This window comes from Petromyzon marinus, chromosome 35, assembly GCF_048934315.1.
Source record: "Petromyzon marinus isolate PM22_M1 ecotype Great Lakes invasive population chromosome 35, UKy_Petmar_22M1.pri1.0, whole genome shotgun sequence".
NCBI classification, from domain to species: Eukaryota; Metazoa; Chordata; class Hyperoartia; order Petromyzontiformes; family Petromyzontidae; genus Petromyzon; species Petromyzon marinus.
In genome coordinates, this window is record NC_133701.1 from 5,457,000 (window position 1) to 5,479,725 (window position 22,726).

General features: G+C 46.8%; 1 protein-coding gene across 1 annotated transcript; it reads left to right on the plus strand.

Moving 5' to 3' along the window:
• Positions 1 to 1,189: 1,189 nt before the first annotated feature.
• On the plus strand, positions 1,190 to 22,406 carry PPWD1 (peptidylprolyl isomerase domain and WD repeat containing 1). Its single transcript, XM_032966118.2, has 12 exons — positions 1,190 to 1,544; positions 3,289 to 3,391; positions 5,154 to 5,257; positions 5,417 to 5,537; positions 7,688 to 7,874; positions 8,403 to 8,663; positions 9,430 to 9,620; positions 13,203 to 13,392; positions 13,724 to 13,905; positions 14,863 to 14,944; positions 19,045 to 19,227; positions 19,893 to 22,406. Exons 1-12 carry the CDS (start codon positions 1,316 to 1,318, stop codon positions 20,034 to 20,036), a joined length of 1,977 nt encoding a protein of 658 aa, XP_032822009.1. The 5' UTR covers positions 1,190 to 1,315; the 3' UTR covers positions 20,037 to 22,406.
• The last annotated feature ends 320 nt before the right edge of the window (positions 22,407 to 22,726 follow it).

The window sequence follows — 22,726 nt, forward strand, 5'->3', positions numbered from 1 at the left end:
GCTAACGTTGAATCAACGTTGGCCCAACGTTCAATTTGTTAACTGGGTCGGACGCGGGTTTTACTCCTTGGCTGCCACTCCGTCATTAATCTTGACCACTTAAGACGAGATTCTCACAACGGGTGACGTCACCTCTCTCACCCAGCAACGTTGGCCCGAAGTTTAGACGTTGGCCCGATGTTGAGACAACGTTGGCCCGACGTTGAGACAACGTTGGTCAGACGTTGAGACAACGTTGGCCCGACGTTGAGACAACGTTGGTCAGACGTTGAGACGTTGAGACGTTAACCCGACGTTGAGACAACGTTGGTCAGACGTTGAGACAACGTTGGTCAGACGTTGAGACAACGTTGGTCAGACGTTGAGACGTTAACCCGACGTTGAGACAACGTTGGTCAGACGTTAAGACAACGTTCACCTGACGTTGAGACAACGTTGGTCAGACGTTGAGACAACGTTGGCCCGACGTTGAGACGTTGGTCAGACGTTGAGACAACGTTGGTTAGACGTTGAGACGTTGGTCAGACGTTGAGACAACATTGGCCCGACGTTGAGACAACGTTGGTCCGACGTTGAGACAACGTTGGTCAGACGTTGAGACAACGTTAACCCGACGTTGAGACAACGTTGGTCAGACGTTGAGACAACGTTGGCCCGACGTTGAGACAACGTTGGTCAGACGTTGAGACAACGTTGGCCCGACGTTGAGACAACGTTGGTCAGACGTTGAGACAACGTTGGCCCGACGTTGAGACAACGTTGGTCAGACGTTGAGACAACATTGGCCCGACGTTGAGACAACGTTGGTCAGACGTTGAGACAACGTTGGTCAGACGTTGAGACAACGTTAACCCGACGTTGAAACAACGTTGGTCAGACGTTAAGACAACGTTCACCCGACGTTGAGACAACGTTGGTCAGACGTTGAGACAACGTTGGCCCGACGTTGAGACAACGTTGGTCAGACGTTGAGACAACGTTGGCCCGACGTTGAGACAACGTTGGTCAGACGTTGAGACAACGTTGGCCCGACGTTGAGACAACGTTGGCCCGACGTTGAGACAACGTTAACCCGACGTTGAGACAACGTTAACCCGACGTTGAGACGACGTTGTCCCGACGTGCTTCGTAAAACCGTGTCGGAAGCGCGCGGGCGAGACGAGGCGGTGACCGCGACCCGGAGATGACGCGCGGCGTGACCCGAGTGAAGGGCTCCATCTGCTGGCGACACCCACCAACAACAACATCACCACCAGCAACACCACCAGCAACACCACCATCACCAACAACATCATCACCGCCATCGCCAGCGAGCATGGCCTCGGATAGTTCGGAGGCCAAGCGGATACGGGACGAGGAGGAGGATGAGGAGGAAGAGGAGAAAGAGAACGAGGAGAACAAGAATAAGAAGGCAAAGGAGGACGTCGTAGAGGAGAAAAATGAGGGAAAAGATGTGAAGGACGATGGTGGTGAGAAGGAGGAGGAGGATGATGCCTGGGTCGGGCCCTTGCCATGCGAGGCTGTTGCCGTCAGTAAGAAGAAAGGTAAGCAGTCCTCAAACACAACGGAGACGGGTTTCGGGATTCATCTGGATCGACTCGGCGTGAATGATAATCGTGTTGTAGGTCGTTGTCTCTGTTGTAGTTGTTGTTTCATTCGTAATAGAAGCGCCCCAAGATGCGTTGCCTCGTGGTTTGTAGCCGTGTCAGTGCTCTGAGAAGCCGCTCGTGTTGTCTCTCGAGTCTCGGCTCGAGTTAATCTTTTTTTTAAATAACGGGGGATTCGTACGTGAAAGTACGATTCATTCAAAAGGAAAGTACAGCATTTAAAGACGGCGTAAAAACTTGATAACGCCGCTCGCGCAGGCGTTGCGAGATTTCCCGCCCAACTGAAGTGCGCCCTCTGTTCCACTAGATGGGGTTATAATATAATAGTGTAATAGTACACAGTGCAGTACTGTGCACCGTGTAGTTTTATTCATTAAACGTGTTCCTTCGGCATAGATTTAGATAGGAAACTCAAACTATTGCTTCAGGACCAGTGTCCGGATTAAGCTAGTGCGGGGCCTGTAGCATTTGTTATAAAGGGGCCCCTAAATAAACAAAATTAAAACACATTTGTAACTTCCATCGTAAAGTAATTGTATTTTTTTTCCATTTGCTATACAGACAGATAATACGACAAATCGCTAACCTTAAACAGCTGTTCGTAAAAGTTGAAGGCGGTATAGTACTATAGTAATAGAGCAAGTGCAGAATCACTGAACCGGAATTGATAGCTTGAAAGCATTGATAGATTTGAAGTTTTTCGTGACTGCAATGATCCATACTCTTTGGTTCTTTCGGTAAAGTCACGTAGGTAAAAATAAAAAAATGTAGCTACTACATATGTAGCTACTAGGATAATCGGGCACTTCATTAGACCTCCTTTGTCAGTACCAAAATGTAATAATAGGGGTTTTCCACTTTTTTCTGGCAACAAAACTGAAACGTTTTTACAAGGATTCACGTCTGCATTAACCACAATACCTGCAGTCAAAATGCAAACAACAAGGACAATGCATATATTATCATAGTATGTTTTTTTTGTTTGCATTTTGACTGCAGGTATTGTGGTTAATGCAGACAGGAATCCTTGTAAAAAGGTTTCAGTTTTGTTTGCCAGAAAAAAGGGGAAAAAACCCTATTATTATAATCGGGCACTGTTCAGGACCATATTAACCCCGCAACTATATCGTGTGGGCCTGCGTGTGGTCTGCCTTGCAAAAACACTCGCCAAGGTGTGCGTACAGTTTTATGTTTCACGGGTGTTGACTTCCTACAAAGTGGTTCCAATTCTAACTACCCCGCAACGATGTAATGGGCTGAGCATAACATCATCAATGCAGGGTTGAGCCTGGTTATCACGTGGATGGACGACTGCCTGGGAATCACCCGGCGTTTGTAGGCAGGGGTTACGAGAGGTACCAACCATGGATACTTGAATCGATCATTGTGGAGGTTTTGACTGTCACCACTTCAAAAATGCATCGTGGGCTATTTTCATCCCACGTAAAACCAAAATACTCACGAACGGAATTGGCCAAATATCCCCAGGCAGGACCCTCTTGAAAAAGTTATTTTGAGGCTGGGCATGTGTCACATTATTATTGCGTTGTCTCCATGTATGTCCGTGTGTTGTGTGTCTCTCTGTGTATATCGTGTGTTGTTGCCGGCCTTCACAGATGCTCGCATAGCAACATCTTGCCCCAAAAATCCTGTGTGTGTTTTTTTTTAAATCGTGTGTCAGTGCTGGAATTCGAGCGGGTGTTTCTCGACAACCTACCGTGTGCCGCCATGTACGAGCGCAGCTACATGCACCGCGACACCATCACGCACGTGGCCGTCAGCAAGTGAGCTCCCTTCCGAAACCTTGATCGTTCCCTGCCAGTTCCATTGTCGTCATACCTGTTGTCACAACCCCCTTATCAGTGAGTGTCCTTACCTGGTGAAAACATAAGAATAGTTGTTACCCGTTCTGGCCCTAAAACAGTTGTGTTAAGATGTTCAAACACCAAATAGAAACCTTTAGCAAGGAATCAAGTTCGCATTGACCACACAAAGCACTTGTAGTGAACATGCAAACAAACACGCTCTGATAATGTGGCATTGTCTTTGAAATTGATTGGCCTACACCAGAGGAAGCCTTCTTTATGGCCTAGTCTCACTACCAGTGTCAGACCAGAGAACACCAAAAGGCGAACAGTTCAAAGACAATGCATTTTGAGAGCATTTATAGCTTGGGATGAGCAGCTACAAAATGTGCATTTTTTGTGGCTACCTTATTACAGACCAATTCAGAACTTATTGGTCACCGCGTGCCCCTTATAAATCTCAACGTTCATCCTGCAAAGTCCCATCACAAGGGAGAAACACAAACAAATAGACGAAACATATTTGTTTTTTGCCCATATTGAAACGGCTGTACGCCGTATGGACCTGGAACACTCATTTTCCCTGTACAAGAATACGGGTAAACCAAATGGGTTAGATGGGTATGAATGCCTGTTGGCCACCTGCCCTCCGCTATCCAGCATAAATTGTCCCACCCATCACAACCGATTGCTTTTCCTTGCAACACTTCCTTGCTAAGTTCCATTTAGATTTTCCAAGTCGCTTAGCCTTCTGCATACACCTGTCTTCAATGGACGTATTACGGGTTGCATTTACAGTAAAACCTTGGATTGTGTTTTGCAAGACGAGCAAATTTTTTTTACTACATTTTAATTTGATAAATGAGCGAGGTCTTGCAATACGAGTAGTGTACGTATACGCTTTGTCTGCCGAGCGTCACGTGATCACAACTGATATACAAGTGCTTTGATATACGAGTGCTTTGGATTACAAACACGTTTCCGAAACGAATTATGCTCGCAATCCAAGGTTTTACTGTATATAGCTTTTTAAATGTGACCCCATCTCAAGACGCTGGTGTACAGAAACAAGCCTTTTAAACTGCTTCGTGAAAGTCTATCTCTTGACTTTTACATAAGCAACAGAGTCTTTACACTGGAGTACCTTTGTGATGTTGGAGCTTGTTGACATGTTTAAGTTTAATTAATTAATACAATCTTCAGTTTGGCTTGTACACCACTGCAATCGCTTAATATTTTTTTATTTTACAATGAAAACTGGATAAACAGCCCTGTCCTTCAGTCAGTTATTTGTAAAAATATATAATTAAAATAAATGTTTCATGGGACTATCATCTGGTTATATTAAGATCTCAATGCTATATAGGTTTGGCACCAGCTCATTGTAAAGTCATTAGAATGTGTGGAAATGTGTGTACTATGGAGTAAGAGAAGCGATGGCATAGTGGTCAGTGCACCGAGTTCGAGTCCTGGCCATGGCTAACATCAGCGGCAAGTGATATCTGAAAATCGTCTGGGCATCCCCAAGTCGATGTAGCCTTAATAGAGTATCTGGTGCGATGTGTAAACATCAACACCTTGGACACAAAGGTGGCTCTGCAGGTTCTGGTGACACCACCCCTTCGTGCACTGCTTTTCCATTCATAAGTGTTCGTTAAAGCACTTTACTCAACAGTTTATGTTGGCTATATGTGCGATCTTTGTACTAAGGAGTACGTGACTGCACGTGTGTGTAAATTAGGACGGATTTCCTCATCACAGCCAGCCAGGATGGACACGTGAAGTTCTGGAAAAAAAACGAAGGCGTCGGAATAGAGTTTGCTAAGCACTTCCGCAGTCACTTGGGTACGATCGCCAATACCACCACATCACCATTACTACAGCAATAACATAATGGCCTTTTTCATCAGAGTGCCAGAAGTCACCACCACATAATGACCATCACCTTCCACGCCTGCATAGGTTTCCTTATGCCTGTGTGTGTGCACGTGTGACATCCCCTAGGTGCGATCGAGGACATCTCTGTGAGCTCAGAGGGGGCACTGTTCTGCTCAGTGGGTGATGATCAGGCCATGAAGGTGTTTGACGTCGTAAACTTCGACATGATCAACATGCTGAAGCTTGGGTGAGTCTGCACTGCAGCAGAGCAGCAGTGCACTGTCACACATCGGTGAATTAGATACATTAATGAAAATCGATTATTTTTTAGGCCCGTGATACATTTCGAATTGTGCATGTAAGAAAATCAATTATTGTCAATTTATACTAATTGTGTGCTAATTATATGGCAGTGTTACCCTTAGGCAAGAAGCAGACAACCCATAGCTAAAAACTAAGTGTCAATAGAGTCGATGCGTTCAATCACAAAACAAAATCGTGACTCAAGTATTAGATAATTGTCACATGCCTGGGTCCATGTTTTATAACAGGGATGGCCAAAACATCACGAGCCCCATGCAGCTCCCAGGCAGTTAGTGTGGCTCCATACACATATAATTTTCTTCTTTCTCATATAACATTTTTTATAGAAAATAAATCTGCAGAAGTGGGAGCTACCTGGTTTAATCAAAGGCATCTGAAATCCAGAGTTGAACCCAGAATCTCAACGGTGCCAGCTTAAGTGCTCTGACCCCTGAATGACCCAACCACTTCGGTCTTTTTAAGGAGATTTCATGGACACTTAAAGAAATCAGCTTAATGTTCCAAATCTGAACCATGTAGAATTACAGTGGTGAGTAAGGGTGTAGAAATGAAATGGTTTGTGGGTCTAATTATGAATGTTATTTTTGTATATGTGAATGCAATGGTCAATTGTTTTTATGGCCAAGTTGTGTGCATGAGTCATCGCGTTGTGTGCAGCCAGTCAATCTACTAATGGACGTCATTAATTATGTCCAAATGGTATTTATTTTCTGGAACGTCTGGTAGAGGCTTTGTAAAGGCCACTATGTAAATGTTCCCTATTAATAATCCCAGCATACCGTAATAAATCATGGTTCTGAAGCTCTACAAAAGTTTATTTTATTACTATAGCATTTGCACATAATAGTTGTAAATGAGTACAGAGGTATTTATAATCAGGTGTTATAAAATGTTGGATTTCAAAAGAATGCAACTGTTTACACAAAAAACACATTTCAGAAATACTATGAACCCTGATGTGCAAATTTATCAAATCGTTTCATATTTTAATAGGAAACGATTTAAAATAATTGTAAAAAATAATTATCTCCATTTGGCCGGATGGCTCAGAGATCAGAACTCGTCGAATCTGAGCAACTGTCTAACTAGATTGGGTTATCAAAGCTCAGGCCAGTCAACAATGACTGCACCCAAAAAAAACATCACGTTTAATTTGGTTTTGCACTTAATTAGAATAAATTCCAGCTCTGAGGCTTAATATGTTTGGTTTTGACGGTCATGTGACAAACATCACTTGGTCGTAGGGCAAATTATGCAATCAGAATACATTTTTATAAAGATTTAGAAACACCTATTTGATTGTGTCCTTGCTGAAACATTGGGCAGCTTTCATATCCATCAGCCACCCTGAGTTCGTGGTGGATATTCCACCTTCCTATGGAGGCCAGTCTATCCATGGTTCAAACTGTCTGTTGGCATCCCTCAATGTGCACCTAATCTATCAACCTTAAATTAAACTAATTGGATTGCTTTATTCGACCCCAATCTTGATTTTAACACATGGCCTTGTCATTATAAGTACTCTGCCAAAGCACCACTAAGCCAGATAGATCTCCTCGTTTCAACGTTGATGTTGCTGGGGGGAAGGGGCACACTCCTGGCGTTTTTCCTTTCACTGTTTATTTACTTATTGTTTTCTTTATTACTTACCTTTCTTATGCTATTCGTTGCGCGCGGTTGGGCTTTATTTTGCGCGCGGTTGAAATTTACTTTGCTCAGTCTGTGTTAGCCGCTGAGGTCGTGACGGGTTTCTTTTTTCATTCCTGTTGCTCCGTGCCCCCTGTACCGTTCTCGTTCTGCTGTAATGTGCAATATTGGCACGTAAAATAAAGATTGATGGTTTCTTGAATGTAAGTAATGCATCGTTCTCACAGTAGCATCCTGACGACAACTGCCTGCCATTGGTCGGATTTGTTCACATGTTGCTTATTTGACCCTTCTCAATCGCTGCATGCTTAACGGATGTATTTGAAAACTACAAAGAATGCGTACAATATTATCCTGTTCTTCAGCGCCTACTCTCGCCACATGGTTGCCCCTTTGCCCTGTTGTCCGTCGCACTTCTTTCCGCAGCTACCAACCTGGCTGCTCCGAGTGGATCTACTCTCCGGGGGAGCCGGTGTGCGTGGTGGCGTGCAGTGAGAAGCTCACAGGGCGCGTGCACATCTACGACGGGCGGGGCTCCAGCACTCCCCTGAGGACCCTTGAGAAGCTGCATTCCTCGCCCGTGTGCCTGCTGTGCTTTAACCCCATCTACAAGGTTCGTCCGATGTCACGAGTCCGCCATGCGCCGTGGTGCACGAGTTCGTTTCTCTTTAAAAGGATGACCTTCGCCAGATAGTCATGCTTGCCGGCTGGGAGCCATCCTGATTGGTTTTGGCTTTCAGCCAATTTTATTCCGGTTGTCCTATCACGGTCTTTCAACTAAGATCTTGTAATTTGTCGCCCAATGTTGGCACTTACGTGAGTAAAATGTATTTTTATGTGTTTTGTATGCTACATTACCTTCTGACACTTGCAATAGGCCCCTGCAGTGATAGAAGTGATTGTGCTTGTTTCCACGTTGAAAATGTCTCCTTCTAGCACCCGATTAGTGAGGCCAAGATGTTTGCAGTGACGGATGCGTAAAGCTGGTGGGCCATTTAAAATTGGCAATCCTGATGCGGCTATGGGTCCTGTGAAATAAAGTCACAGGCAATAGTTTCCCCTGTACTGCTGCGGTAAAGCTTTGTCTTTTCCTTCGCGGCATTGTCATCCTCACGACGGGCTGACGTCTTTTCGAGTGCAGGTGGTTGTGTCGGCCGACAAGACGGGCATGATCGAGTACTGGACGGGGCCGCAGCTGGACTACGCCTTCCCACGCAACGTGGCGTGGCAGTACAAGACGGACACGGACCTCTACGAGTTTGCGCGTTGCCGCACGTGCCCAACGGCGCTGACTTTCTCTCCCGACGGCTCCCGCATCGCCACCATTGCGCTGGACCGCAAAGTGCGCATCTTCCAATTCCGTACGGGCAAACTCATCCGGGTCTTCGACGAGTCGCTCAAGGTGAGGCCGTTCACATGCCAAGAGGACCTTCGACTGTGTGTGTATGTATCGCGGTTGGGGGTTCATAATGACAACGTCGCAGATACAAAGCTGTGCCGGTGAAAGGCTGGGTTTGAACTCGAGCCGCCTTCTGTTCGTAATTAAATGTGGTTCATGTTAATTTTTTGTCTCTTTCCTCGGTTTTATGTCATTTGCGCTCTCGGTGTGTGTTCTCATGAGACAAAGAAACAATTGGTATCTCTCTCGCACAGCAGTGTGTTAGTGCATTTCCCATAGAATTTGATGTCGCCGAACTTTTTATGACCTTTATCTAGACATAGGGCAGACACTACTTTCCCCCCTGCCCCGCTTCTGAGAGTGATTTTTGCCACGTGATAGTCAAGCATGTATTTTCTGTTTTGTTTATTCAATAAAAAAACAAAAACGAAACACTTTTTCTGCACGAATGCAATGCTTGGGCCTGCTTTCCTCTCACCAACATGTTTATTTTGGGTGACAATTCCGAATTCTACATGTAACTAAGACGCTTGCAGGGTCCCAATAAGTAGAGTTTGTGCGCCGTTTCAATGTGGTAGGTCTTGTGTTTGTGGTTCAGTATGAAATTAAGTCCCTGGCTGTATCTAGCCCACAACTTGTAGGTTTTGCTCGCCCCACTATAGTCCACACGTCTCACTTGACAAATGAAAATACTTGGCGTGCCCCAAATTGTTGTCGCGATTGGCCGAACTTCACCTGCAATTGATTCCCCTTTCCCCACCCTCAACAGATGTTCACAGAGCTCCAGCAGATGAAGCAGCAGCTGCCAGACATGGAATTTGGGCGGCGCATGGCCAGCGAGCGTGAGCTGGACAAAGTGGAAGCCGCTCGATTTGCCAACATCGTGTTTGACGAGACGGGGCACTTTGTACTCTATGGTACCATGCTCGGAATCAAGGTCATCAACATTGAGACAAATCGGTCGGTAGGACTTAAAGGATGCAGTTGACGACGCACCCGTTTATTTTTAGTGCAGATTTTCCCAGTTTTGTTCTTTTTTTAAGGCACCACAGTGAAAAGTGTGATCTCTGTTAATCTCGCTGCTGTCTGCCTTCTCTGGAGAATGGTAATTTTCCATAACGTCAGCCGCTCATATGTTTTGTTTTATAGGGGCGGTGTTGGTGATGTATGTGGTGTGGGTTTCTTTGGTTATATTTTAAATGTCATTCTGCGTTACAGAGGGTGGCCGGGTAACTGTCTCGTTCGAGTGCCCCTGAGAAGCAGATTTATTGATATATATGGCATAGAATGATTGTTGAGATCCTTCAGAGTGACCAATTGTTTTCACACACAAGAGCGCAGCAAGTTCCTGAATGCTGTGCTACAGGGAAATGTTACTCACATGGTAGTTGCACCAATATTTTTACTTCTCAGAGATGGAATTGGCCACATTAGGTGATCAACCAAATTTTAAAATGATTTGTGTTATTTTGGGGGCAGTCTTTATAAACAGAATACACGCTACTACAGCCCTTTGTCAATCCAGTGCTAGATTAAGATCTTCCCACAACTCTTGTTACATTTGAGACCCCATTTAGCGGATAAGGATTGTCATTTACTTAACGCTTAATGCAACTTCTTAAATGCTTAATCATGGGCGGTTGTAATCCCAAATCACATCGCAGGAGCGTCGGGAGTGTCAGCTGAGTGCTCTTACCCCTGAGCCATGCAGCAGCGAAAGATAGCTATGTTAACGTACAGAAATAAAAAAACAACTCAATACATTCATCATGAACACTGCCTTATCACAGAAAAATTATTGGCTCATGTTTCAGATAACGTTATTCAGAGTAGAGGGTACAGAGGCAAGTGAAATGTAAACATTTGTGAATTATGCTCTTTGGTTCTTTCGGTAAAGTCACGTAGGTATAAAAAATAAAATAAATTTAATCACGACGTTTCGGGTGCAACACAGGCGTCCGTCATCAGGTGGGACAACCACAGCAAGAAACAATTGCTGAAGTGGGCAAAAGGGCTGCTGTGACAAGAGGCTTATAGGCAAGAGAGGGGGGAGGAGCCAGAGAGGAGAGATACAGGGGGGGGGGGGGGGTGTGGGGTAGGGGATTAGGGAAACGTGCAAGGGAATGCTGGAGGTGGGGGGGAAGTGAGCGGGGCTGGGAGTGGGAGGATGAAGAAACTGGAGATGCGGTTATTAGGGGGGTGTGGGGTAGGGGAAGTGGAGCGCTGCAAAAGGGAATAATGGGCGAGTGCAGCAAAATGCCGAGCAAGGAAATGCTGGGGGGGTGGGGGGAAGTGAGCGGGGCTGGGACTGGGAGGCTGAAGAAACTGGAGATGCGGATATGAAGGCAAACCATGAAGCCGTTAAGGTTTTACCTGGTTAATAACATCCTTCCAATGATTGCTTAATTTGTATCCATCTTCTCGGTGAAGTTATGTCTATGTTTATATATCTGGATGGCTTCATGAACAAACCTTTGATAGTAGCCCGAAGGTTTGCCAGAGTACCTTGGTCTCGGAAAAAGACAATATCCTGAGAGCCCACAGCATTATAGAAATGGTCGGCCACGGCGGAGGTATTAGTCCTGCCGTGTTTCAGATCTGACTTGTGCTCGCGACCACGGTCTGAGACGTCGTTTTGTTTCCCCAATGTAACACCTACCACATGTCAACTTAGTTTGTAGACTCCAGGATATTGCATGTCAGGAATGACATTTTTCACAGATGGGATTAGATCACGGATTTTGTGTACTGTACTGAACCGGACCTGGATCTTGTGTTTGTGTAAGATTTTGGAAATCTTTTTGGTAACGCCTGCTATGTATGGTAACATGATGGTTTTGATTGGTATCTCAGGTGGTTGTTTCTCCCTGGTTGGAGACAAAGCTTTGCGAATAATACGGTCCGAGTCCCAATTCATCTTGAGGGCCTGGTGTACGTGTTCCAGTTCAATTGTTTCTTGCTGTGGTTGTCCCACCTGATGACGGAGGCTTGTGTTGCACCCGAAACGTCGTGATAACATTTTTTTTATTTTTTTCTACCTACGTGACTTTACTGAAAGAACCAAAGATTGGATCCCCGTAGTCACGAAAACTTCAAATCTAGATTTGTGAATATAGTTACCCTAGTTTATTGCCCCACGCAATGTCGGTCATGTTGGTTATTTGACCATAATTCACCATGCCGGTTATTACAAGTTTGTGAAGGAGGCAGGGGCCAGATCTGGTTCAAATATCACCCACCGCTGATCTTAGCCTTGGCCAGAAATTGAACTCTGATTGCTGGGGTCAGTAGTACTAATCATTGGGCCACCAAATTCCCGCTTGGAATTGATATTTGAACATTTTTACATGAATAAATATATACGTTTCAGTTATACTTTTCCATTCAATATTCCATAATGGGGAAAAAACGACTCCTCGTGCATTAATTTAAAAACGTTTAATTGTCTGCTTTATTCAAAGTCCACAGTATCTTTTTGAGGGACAAAGGAAGGTGGATGTGTTCTTTGTGAAATGATGATTTCATCATGCACAAAATGAAGAGTCATTCCGGGAGGGGATTAAATCCTTGGAACATTGCTGACGGACCTCGTGCATCGGAACGTCAAGGGAATTACGTAGAAAAATAACAGTTTCATCGCGGTCATTCATTGCATTAAGGTCAGCCAATGGACTTTAAATGATGATCATCGTAGTCCCTTGTGATTTATCCCCCCCTCTGTGATGGTCTCCCCATCCCGTCGCCATCCCTGAGTGCTGCAATCCGTCAGATCCTTGCACAATAATTCAAGGAATGCATTTATTTTGTTAAACCAGGTGGGAACTCAAGGGACCAGGATAGAGTCTCATGTGCTGAAGTGACCTTGGTCATCAACATTAATAATTCAATAACATAAAAAAATGAAGCAAATAGGCATCTTTGCCAAAAAAGAACGCAATCTCATAGCAGCACCACCTCTGATGGTCAAAGCCAGAACGATTCCTTTTCACACCCAGTGATTCTAACAGGCTGATTCTTCCATTGCAAGTGATGCCATGGCGGGCAGATCCACAGCGACTGGGACTGGGGGCCATAGTTTAGATGTGCCAGTCTTTCATGGTGGCACTATACCGTGCTGGTCGGTGCGCATAGGCATGCAACGATTCATCGTTTAAAGTCCTTCCCAAACGCTCGCAGTATGTGCATCAAATCATGCCGGCAAGAATCAATCGTTTTAATTTCGAATGTGATACGTCTAAATCGGTTCACGTGACCCCTGCGGCTAAATAGAAGGCACTAAGCTAACCACAGCGTTATCAAAAGAATCAATTTCAGACCCGGCATCGATGGGAGGTGAGGGGTGAAAATCGGGTGGGCAGTTAGGAGGTATCCCGCTCAATTTCCAGAATCGATGGGTGACCCCCTAAATTGTGACCATTGATGGGATTCTGCCCGAAAAACGTCGGTTGTGTTTCTTTATAACCCCCTCGTTGCGAGCACGATTATTTCATTTTTTTTGTACGTGACGCAAATTTTAAAATGGGTGCGATGGCCGGGGGGCAGGTGCGTGCGGATCCTGGGCAAGCAGGAGAACTCGCGGCCGCTGCACGTGGCGCTGTTCCAGGGCGTGGCGCGCACCAAGCACGCCGCCCTGACGGTGGAGATGAGGGCCTCCGACAACCCCGTGCTGATGAGCGTGCAGAGCGACCCAACGGTCTTCGCGTCTGCCTTCAAGAAGAACCGCTTCTACATGGTAGCCGCCGCGCACGTGCGCGTGCACACGCACGTGCACACGCACGCACCGGTCATGCGGCATGTGCACCTCACATTAGCATGGTTGGCTACGTACGGTACGTACAGCCACATGCTCCTGAATAAAGATTAACGCGGCTGCACACCCGCGTATAGCTATACAACAACAAAAATACCCCGTCGTATAGCCTTAACAGACCGTTGGAGAAAGTGCTGTTAGCGAGTACCTATGAACACCACTGACTCGTGCCGACAACATCACCATCATGCGCGTGCGTCCACGCTTGGGCACGCATGTGCGTGCGCGTCCCTTCCTTCCCTGCGCCCCACAGTTCACGCGGCGTGAGCCCGAGGACGCCAAGAGCCCCGAGTCGGACCGCGACGTCCTCAACGAGAAGCCGAGCAAGGAGGAGGTGATGGCGGCAACGCAGTCGGAGGGGGCCAAGCGCGTGTCGGACTGCGCCATCATGCACACCACCTACGGCGACGTCACGCTGCGCCTCTACCCCTCCGAGTGAGCGAGCGTCACGGTGGTAGCGTCGCGCTTGAGGGGCTCCTGAACCAGAGGAGCGACGGAAAGCACAGTGTGCGATGCCTGGCAATAGCGGGAAGGGGGCGGGGGGGTTTGAGCGAGCTTGTTAGGTGGCAGCGCATGCCTCTTGATACTACAGTGTGCGTGTCAACCGTCAACCGGACTCTATCTCTAAGCATAACCATATGAGCAAACTAGACGCTTGCCCTACCCTTAATCCTAACCACACTTGCCAACCAGACCTTAACACTGTCCCTAATCGTGTAAGGCAACCAGGCAGATAGCCCTGTCCCTTACTCCTACCACATTAGCAAGCTCGACCTGAGTCCTAACATTTTAACCACACGAGCCAATTCGATTGTATCCCTTTCCATAACTACACTAAACAACCAGACACTTAACCCTGCCCCGAATACTACCAAACTATCCAGACAGCCCCCTTTTACTTTCCATAGCCATACCCGTGCTAGCCAACCACGTCCTAGCACTGGCCCTACCCGTGACCCTAATCCTAGCCTCGCCTCTTGACGCTTTTGCCTGGTCCCCTATCTGAGTAACGGAATGAACTTCATTCCATAAAAGACGATAACGCTGAATAATGCATCTGTGTAGGTCGGTCAGGAACCTACTTGTTGTACTTTGATCTTCTAACAGCCACGTAACCCCAATTTCGGAGATATTATGCAATCGATAAAATGTGCACAATCCCAACAAAGCATGCCGTATTGCAGTGGTCGTTGCCAAGATCTCCGTGGCGCTGATGCGTAACACATAATATAACAGGAAGCCCCGCACGGCTTTGTTAGCTCGTGCTGCAGTGCCTGAGCAATTGAAGGAGAGGATGGGTCCCGCCAGTGTGCCGACTCTTCGCTGTAACACCAGAAGGCCCTTGAGATGTAGATCTGCCTTCCTGCGTGCGCGCGTTGCCGCGTCTTCCAGGTGCCCCAAGGCTGTGGAGAATTTCTGCGTGCACAGCAAGAGCGGCTACTACAACGGGCACATTTTCCATCGCGTTATCAAGGTGGGTGTTGTCCCACCGCCACCACTGTATGTGCGTGTGCCTGTGTGCGATTTGAGCGAGAACGTGAGTGTGTTTGTATTTGTTGGTGCACCGTCATCCAGCAGTGGATTGATCACGGACAATGATGACGTGGTTGTATGTAATGGATTTATGTGACCCCTCCTATCACTAGTAGCACGCAACCTCGAATGATTATTATTCTGCTGCCCCACTGCCTGCAACTCCCTTCCTCTCTTCAAGTTTACTTTGTTTCTGTTCCCATTACTAACTGCCTCACTCTGCAAAATAAACATGCGCACTGTTTCTGTCCGGCGTAGAGAGATGGGTTGCTATATAAATCCACATTGTGTTCTGTTTACTGTGGAATATTGGAGGGCAAATTAACAATGACTTTTTTATGCATGTAGTGGTGCGTCGCATTCTATTCTGGCGCACGGCAATATGTTTCGGAGCTCGGTGCCAATGTCGAGGTCTGTTGTCCACGACGAGAGGGCTTGACGAGAGGGCTTTAGGAGAGAGAGTTTGTGTCGTTGTGCTGTTCCTCCTCTGTTGAAGGAGCGCAGACCACGGTGGGTTTGCTATACGGTCCGTAGTTTGGGTTGCACAGTCAAATTGCTGTGGCTCGTGTCTTGAATTTTCAATTCATGAAGGAATCGTGACATTTAAAGTTCCCAATGCAAATGTTTCATCCCTTCCCTGCTGTCGATCACCCCCCCCACCACTTTAACAATCTGTCCTCGCTCTCTCTTTGGACAAATTGGAACTGGCCCCCACCCCTCCTCTCCCCCTCCCCTTGGCTCTACCATCTGAAGGTTCGAGTGACAACAATTCTGCTCGCCTAATTATTCCTCCGTGGGCGCTCAAGCTGAACATGATGTTTAATTTTTAATTTTCTCTTGTTTTTTTTTGGGAATGTCTGTTTTTGTTTTGTTTTTTTTATTTCATAATTATATTTAGGCATCATTATTTCATGTTTTTTTATATATTATTAAAGCGATATTTCTTGAGGCATTTTAATGACAAAGGACGATTTTTTAGAAAATAATGTGTTGTCCATTCAATTGACGCCTGTCAAGTGAATGGATAGCACAATTATACTTTGTCACACTAAGCTATGAATCTCATTTGCGTGTTCGGGTGGGGACCGGTGGTGCAGTGATTTGCGCATTGTGCTATGAACCCCGCTACCTCCGATGAGCACGGTTGGCTACGTACGGTGTTTTTCAGTTTCAGTTTATTTTTTTCATTTTATTTTATTTTGGCATAGCCCTGTGAGCCATTCGGCTCTTGAATCGGGTGCAACCACCACAAACAAAAAAGACAAAAACACGAACATGAAAACATCTTAAAGTGACTATGTGTGACTGTGCAAACAGAAAATCCATGAAAAAAACCAGCTAAATATTCCTGAAAAAAACACCATACACGAACGCTGTGTGCAAAAAATCCCAGTGGGATGCAAGTCAAACAACAACAACAACAACCACAAGAAAACTTAGATTAAGGCCATCAGTCTAACTCCGTACTACAACAAAACAAACATGTCCAAACCAAAAAACGTTTTCGAAATCACCAAAAAATAAAGCCATAATTGCAACGTAACAGTGATCACAGTCAAAATGCAAACAAAAGAGACAACTCTGATAATAATATGCACTGTCCTTGAATTTGATTGGTCCACACCCGAGACGGCTTTTCTTAGAGCCTAGTCTCCACTGGTGTTGGACCAGAAGACGCCAAAAGGCGTACAACTCAAAAACAGCGCACTTATCAGAGTATTGAGGGCTCGGGGTGAGCATTTATATTAAAACCTATTACTCTATCTTGTTACTGGCAAAGGAGGTCTCATAATATAAATGCTCACCCAGAGCCCTCAATACTCTGATAGTGCGCTGTTTTTGAGTTGTACGCCTTTTGGTGTCTTCTGGTCCAACACCAGTGGAGACTAGGCTCTAAGAAAAGCCGTCTCGGGTGTGGACCAATCAAATTCAAGGAGAGTGCATATTATTATCAGAGTTGTCTCTTTTGTTTGCATTTTGACTGCTTGTGTTGTGGTTATTGCAAACACGATGCCTTGAATAAAGGTGTCAGATTTTGTGCCAGTTAAAAGGGTAAAACCTATTACTATAGACTTTTGGCTGTTGTAGGCTCAGCTGAACCGCTTGCACCACCTCCTTTCCCCGCCGCAGGATGGTGCTCGAGCTAGCCCTCCTTGAGCTCAGCCCACGACTGGAATGTCGTTTCTTGGCCTCTCGTGTCTCTGCTGCCCGACCAGACAGCCCCACTGAAGCCCACACAGGGGACTCTTCATTCACGACCCTTGGCCGTCTTGACGATCTCCGTGAAGTTTTCCAGGAATATAGCTTGGGGTCCGTCGCAATGTTGCCTTGACAGGAACACAGCTTGGGGTCCGTGGCAATGCTGTCCTGGCAGGAACACAGCATGGGGTCCGTGGCAATGTTGCCTTGGCAGGAACACAGCTTGGGGTCCGTGGCAATGTTGCCTTGGCAGGAACACAGCTTGGAGTCCGTGGCAATGTTGCCTTGGCAGGAACACAGCTTGGGGTCCGTGGCAATGTTGCCTTGGCAGGAACACAGCTTGGAGTCCGTGGCAATGTTGCCTTGGCAGGAACACAGGTTAGGGTCCACGGCAATGTTGCCTTAGCAGGAACACAGCTTGAAGTCCGTGGAAATGTTGCCTTGGCAGGAACACAACTTGGGGTCCGTGGCAATGTTGCCTTGGCAGGAACACAGCTTGTCGTCCGTCGCACTATTAACTAGGCCTCAGGCTGCACCACGTGTATGATTAACTAGGTCTCAGGCTGCGCCAGGTGCACGATCAGCTAGGCCTCACTCAGGCTGCGCCACATGCACGATTAACTAGGCCTCACTCAGGCTGCGCCAGGTGCACGATCGGCCAGGCCTCACTCAGGCTGCGCCAGGTGCACGATTTACTCGGCCTCACTCAAGCTGTGTCATGTGCAGTACTACCTAGGCCTCACTCAGGCTGCGCCAGGTGCACGATCAGCTAGGCCTAACTCAGGCTGTGCCAGGTGCACGATTTACTCGGCCTCACTCAGGCTGTGTCATGTGCAGTATTTCCTAGGCCTCACTCAGGCTGCGCCAGGTGCACGATCAGCTAGGCCTCACTCAGGCTGTGCCACGTGCACTATTAACTAGGCCTCACTCACACTGCTCCAGGTGCACTATTAGCTAGGCCCCACCCAGGCCGCACCAGGTGCACGATCAACCAGGCCTCACTCAGGCTGCGCCAGGTACACACACGAGAGCACATCACCACACCATCTCACACACACACACGAGTGTACACCATCGCACCATCTCACACACACACACACGAGTGCACATCACCACACTATCACACACACAGCGCACATCACCACTCCATCTCACACACACACACACACGAACACAGAAGTCCCTCTCGTCACGGCCACTCACACGGCTCACTCACACACACGGATCACTCACACACACTCACACGCAGCTCACACAGCTCATTCTCACTCACATTTTCACACACTCACGCTCAGTTTACACTCGCGCAAAACAACTCACAAAAACAACTCGCACGCTGCTACACACGCCACCGTGGCTGTGGATGAGAAAGAAGTTCAACATACATAAATCTGTGACAAGCGATATCAGAAATCATTCTTGGGGTAACCTCAGTCGACTCACCATTGAGTGAGTACCACGTGCGGTCTGTAAACATCAGCATTTGGGAGACAAAGACGAATGAGGGAGTGGTCCTGGCCACATTAACCTCTCGTACAGTACTGCCCTTCATAGGTTCTCACGAACAGGATAATCTTTATATTGGACTGTAGTCCTGCATACTGTTTATGTGTACTGTGTGTGTGTTCTGTGTGTATTTGTGCTGTGTGTGTCCACTGGGTGTATACGCATATTCATCTGTGCACGTGTGTATGTGCGTATCTCTGCGTGTGCGTGTCCTTGCGTGTACATGCTCATGCTTGCGCGCGTGTGTGTTTGCCGCACTGTGCACGGGTGACCCACGTACATCTGTGTGCATGCGTGCGCGCGCGCGTTTTGCGGTGCTGGTTGGACCTTTTTCAGGGCTTCATGGTGCAGACGGGCGACCCGACGGGCACCGGCATGGGCGGAGAGAGCATCTGGGGCACCGAGTTTGAGGACGAGTTCCACCACACCCTGCGGCATGACCGCCCCTACACCCTGAGCCTGGCCAACGCCGGGCCGGCCACCAACGGCTCGCAGTTCTTCATCACCGTCGTGCCCACGGTTCGAACCGAATCTTGCCCTCGATTTGTACCGTCGGGTGTCGTGCCCTGAGATGGAGTATTCATTCGCATCTCTCGCAGAGAAGTGCAAAATTCGCTGTGTTAGAGAATGGTAAACGGAAGCGGATATTCGCAGAGCTACAGTACTTTTGAGATCCTTTTTTAAAGTGACCCCTTATCCACAAAATAGGCTGCAGCAGTTTCCCACACGCCCAGTCAAAGAGAGCAACGCTCGTCACATGGCAGTTAAACCAATATATTTGATTAATCAAAGATGGAATTTAGTGACTATTAAATTGCAATTATTGAGGCTGCGATTCGATTAAAGAATTGATCGTTTTGCTTTCGTGGACTTAATTTTTTATTTTTTTATTTTTTCTGTCATTTTCTGTTTGGACATTATTCTAAATGTAACAGTCCCAAAGTATTTGCATATAATTTACATAGATTATAAATCATTTATTCTCGTACGCACGATTGGACACATTTGTCATGAGCGGTATAATCAATTTTAATCAATGTAGCATTACACGTCTAATGTGTGTGCATCTGCAAGACAAGACTCATTTGTTTTTTAACCTTGCGCCTTTGACCTCATTTGTCTGTGTGTGTGTGTGCGCGCGCGTGTTGTGTCTGCGCATCATTACGCATCCCCCCTCGTTACAGCCGTGGTTGGACAACAAGCACACGGTGTTTGGGAGGGTCACCAAGGGCATGGAGGTCGTGCAGAAGATCTCCAACGTCAAGACCAACCCCAAGACGGACAAGCCGTACGAGGACGTCACCATCATCAGCATCTCCATCCGATAGCGCAGCGAGGGGTACGAGAGAAGGGGGGGGGGGGGAACCCTTCTCTCTTTCTCTGCACTTGGCCGTCCACCTGGGATTGTAAAATATCGCCTCTCCTCATCGCAGAATGGACCAGACTGTGGTTTCTATTTTCTCTGTCTCGTTTGTTCGGCAGTGGTTTCACGTGGGATGCGTGAGAAAGCACCTCAAAATACCGATCTTAGATTAAGGTCAAGAGGTCGTCGGGGAAGATGATGTTTGTCACTTGCACCTTCTTACCGCTTGATCCCACAGTTTTTTTGGAACATCGATATCGGACATCCCCCTCCCCCTTACGGACTCGTCGACAGCATCCAGCTTCGTGTGTTCGCCTTGCCCTGCAGTTGGTTCTTAACAGTCGTCGTCACTAAATTTTGATTTAAAGTTTCCCTTCTACGTGACTTTACCGAAAGAACCAATAATATAGTCGTCGTCACTGTCGGTTGTACGATTCTACCGTGGTCACGGACCCCTTCCCCCTCCCCCCAGGTGTCATTCCTCTGTCCCGCACATGTGTCCCACCCATCGCAGCCTCCACTTCCCCATTGTGTCTTCAGTGCTCTCCTGCCAAGTTCCATTCTGAGCTTGCAAGGTACTCCACCAAATTGCGAAATTGATCATGGGCATAAAGCACTGACTTTATAACGTCGCTGTCCAGTGCGTGAAGAAGCCAGACCTGAACCTCCATCAAAGCCAACGGTCCTGATTTAAGCTTTGATGCTCGTAAGAACGCAGTGTTTGTACGGCCATGTGGGTGCATCAGCAGTTTGCCACAAGCAGCGGGGGAGATCTTTGGAAGCTAGCAGATTGCAGCTGGCTGTGCTGGAGTCCTCGGGGCCAGTGAAAGTTGGATACGATGGGAATTTTACAGTGACCTTGTAGGTTCACCCGTCTAAATCTCACCTTGCGCGCACACACCTGCCTGATGCGCTTAATTCGACTAATGCAGTTTGCACGGCAACTATTAATCACTCGGCAAAAACTAAAGTGTTTGCGCACGCAAGTATGCCGTGCTCAGGAACACCCTTTTTGGCAAAACAGGATATAGGAAGTTGCAAAGTTCACTGCTGTGGGCCATTAGATATCCGCGGACCAAGTAACGCCGCGCTCGTTTTTCTACAAACAACAAAAACTCCATGCGTTCGTCAATAGCACCGCCCGAAAGAGGAAATGATAATAATAGGTGACGTTATGGGCAATGAAAAAGCAGGGCATTTGCATTGGACGTTAGCTATATATTATTTTTTTACGAATGTGAGTTTTTGTCATTTGTGCAATCACTGCCAACAGCCTCGCAGTTTTTTTGTTTGGTCACCTTCATTTGTGTTGAACATGGTAGTGAAAAATGAAAGTGCACAAACAGTTGAGTCCTGTCCTGTTTGAATGAAGTCTGATTCCAGAAAACAAACAGCTCTTGCCTTGGAGCTACAAACCTAAGCAGTTTGTTTCCCACACTGTCCAACACAAGTTTTAAGCTTTGTTAATGAGAAGATAATGTTTTAAAATCACTTCCCGGTGGTTGTCGGGTGGCTCAGGTGAGAGAACGGAGGTCCATGGTTCGAATCTGGATTTCAGCCTCCTGTGATCAAACTTGGGTGTTTTAAGTGGTCGCCAACACCTGCACGCAAAAAATGTATCATGTTAAATGTTGTTTTCCACTTAATTTGGCTTATTCCCACTGCGAATTAATTGATTGTAACCGTCGTGCCATAAACGTTAAGTTTTATTGCCGTGTAACGAACACTCGGAGGCCTCGAGGGACTGGACAATTCTGTGACTTCATCTTTCGGGGGCCTTGCTGTTGACACGCTGACGCGCTGCTGCTCGCTGCGGAGTTGCAAATGGAACTTTTATCTCGTGACGCCAGTAACACAGTTTGTTGAATGTAGTTGGAAAAATGCATCGCTACGGTATGGCAAAAAATGTATCAGTCTGGTGCGGTGCAATAGTTTAACATCGCCCCATTGATGTGTTACAATGTAAGTGAGCGCTATGAAAGTGATGGTAACAAAGTTCCATTGTCACACACGACTAAAACGTCAAGAGTCCTTAGCACGGCATCAAACTGAAGTCGGCCCGTGGCAGACGCCTTGGGTACGCATCTACAAAGACGTTTGAATTTCGAGTTGCGTTTCCCTAGCGCATATCGTCAACGCTCCGTCGTGCCAAAGTGTGAAGAGAATGGCGTCTGTGGCGAGGAGGTACTTCCGAGGATGTCCGATGTCCTTATGATAAAATTGCGTGCGTAGAACACGCCGCGTGCGAGCGTATTGAAAGAGTGCCCTATCGCGTGATTGTTTTTAACAGAAATAGCTTTCTTTTTACGTATAAATACATTTTTTTTTCCACAAACGAATGCGTCAATTGTGATTTATTTCGAGAGGCCAGATTTTGTTTTTAATTGCGTGCGCTTTGTTCCCGACGAGCCGCGTTTGCCACCAGAAAAGAAATAGCTAAAATCTGCAAAACGCCTGTTTAATGTTGTCCACTCATGATGATCATCTATCACGACAGATGCGAGGCAGATGTTGACCCCCTGACCTACACCCCCCCCTCCCTGCCCCAAACTCCCACTGCATTCACAGTGGATCACAGGCACAATGTTTAGCCTTGCATATGCAGGAGGTGAATCGATTGTGTTATAATATTAACAGACTTGTGGAGTACGTCAA

What these genes read in the sequence shown, in the direction of transcription:
- PPWD1 (XM_032966118.2), top strand. Translation starts at nt 1,316, where the DNA reads ATGGCCTCGGATAGTTCGGAGGCCAAGCGGATACGGGACGAGGAGGAG. An exon ending in TTTTCCATCGCGTTATCAAG is followed by an intron (nt 14,945 to 19,044) that starts GTGGGTGTTGTC and finishes GACCTTTTTCAG; the next exon opens with GGCTTCATGGTGCAGACGGG. An exon ending in TCATCACCGTCGTGCCCACG is followed by an intron (nt 19,228 to 19,892) that starts GTTCGAACCGAA and finishes CCCTCGTTACAG; the next exon opens with CCGTGGTTGGACAACAAGCA.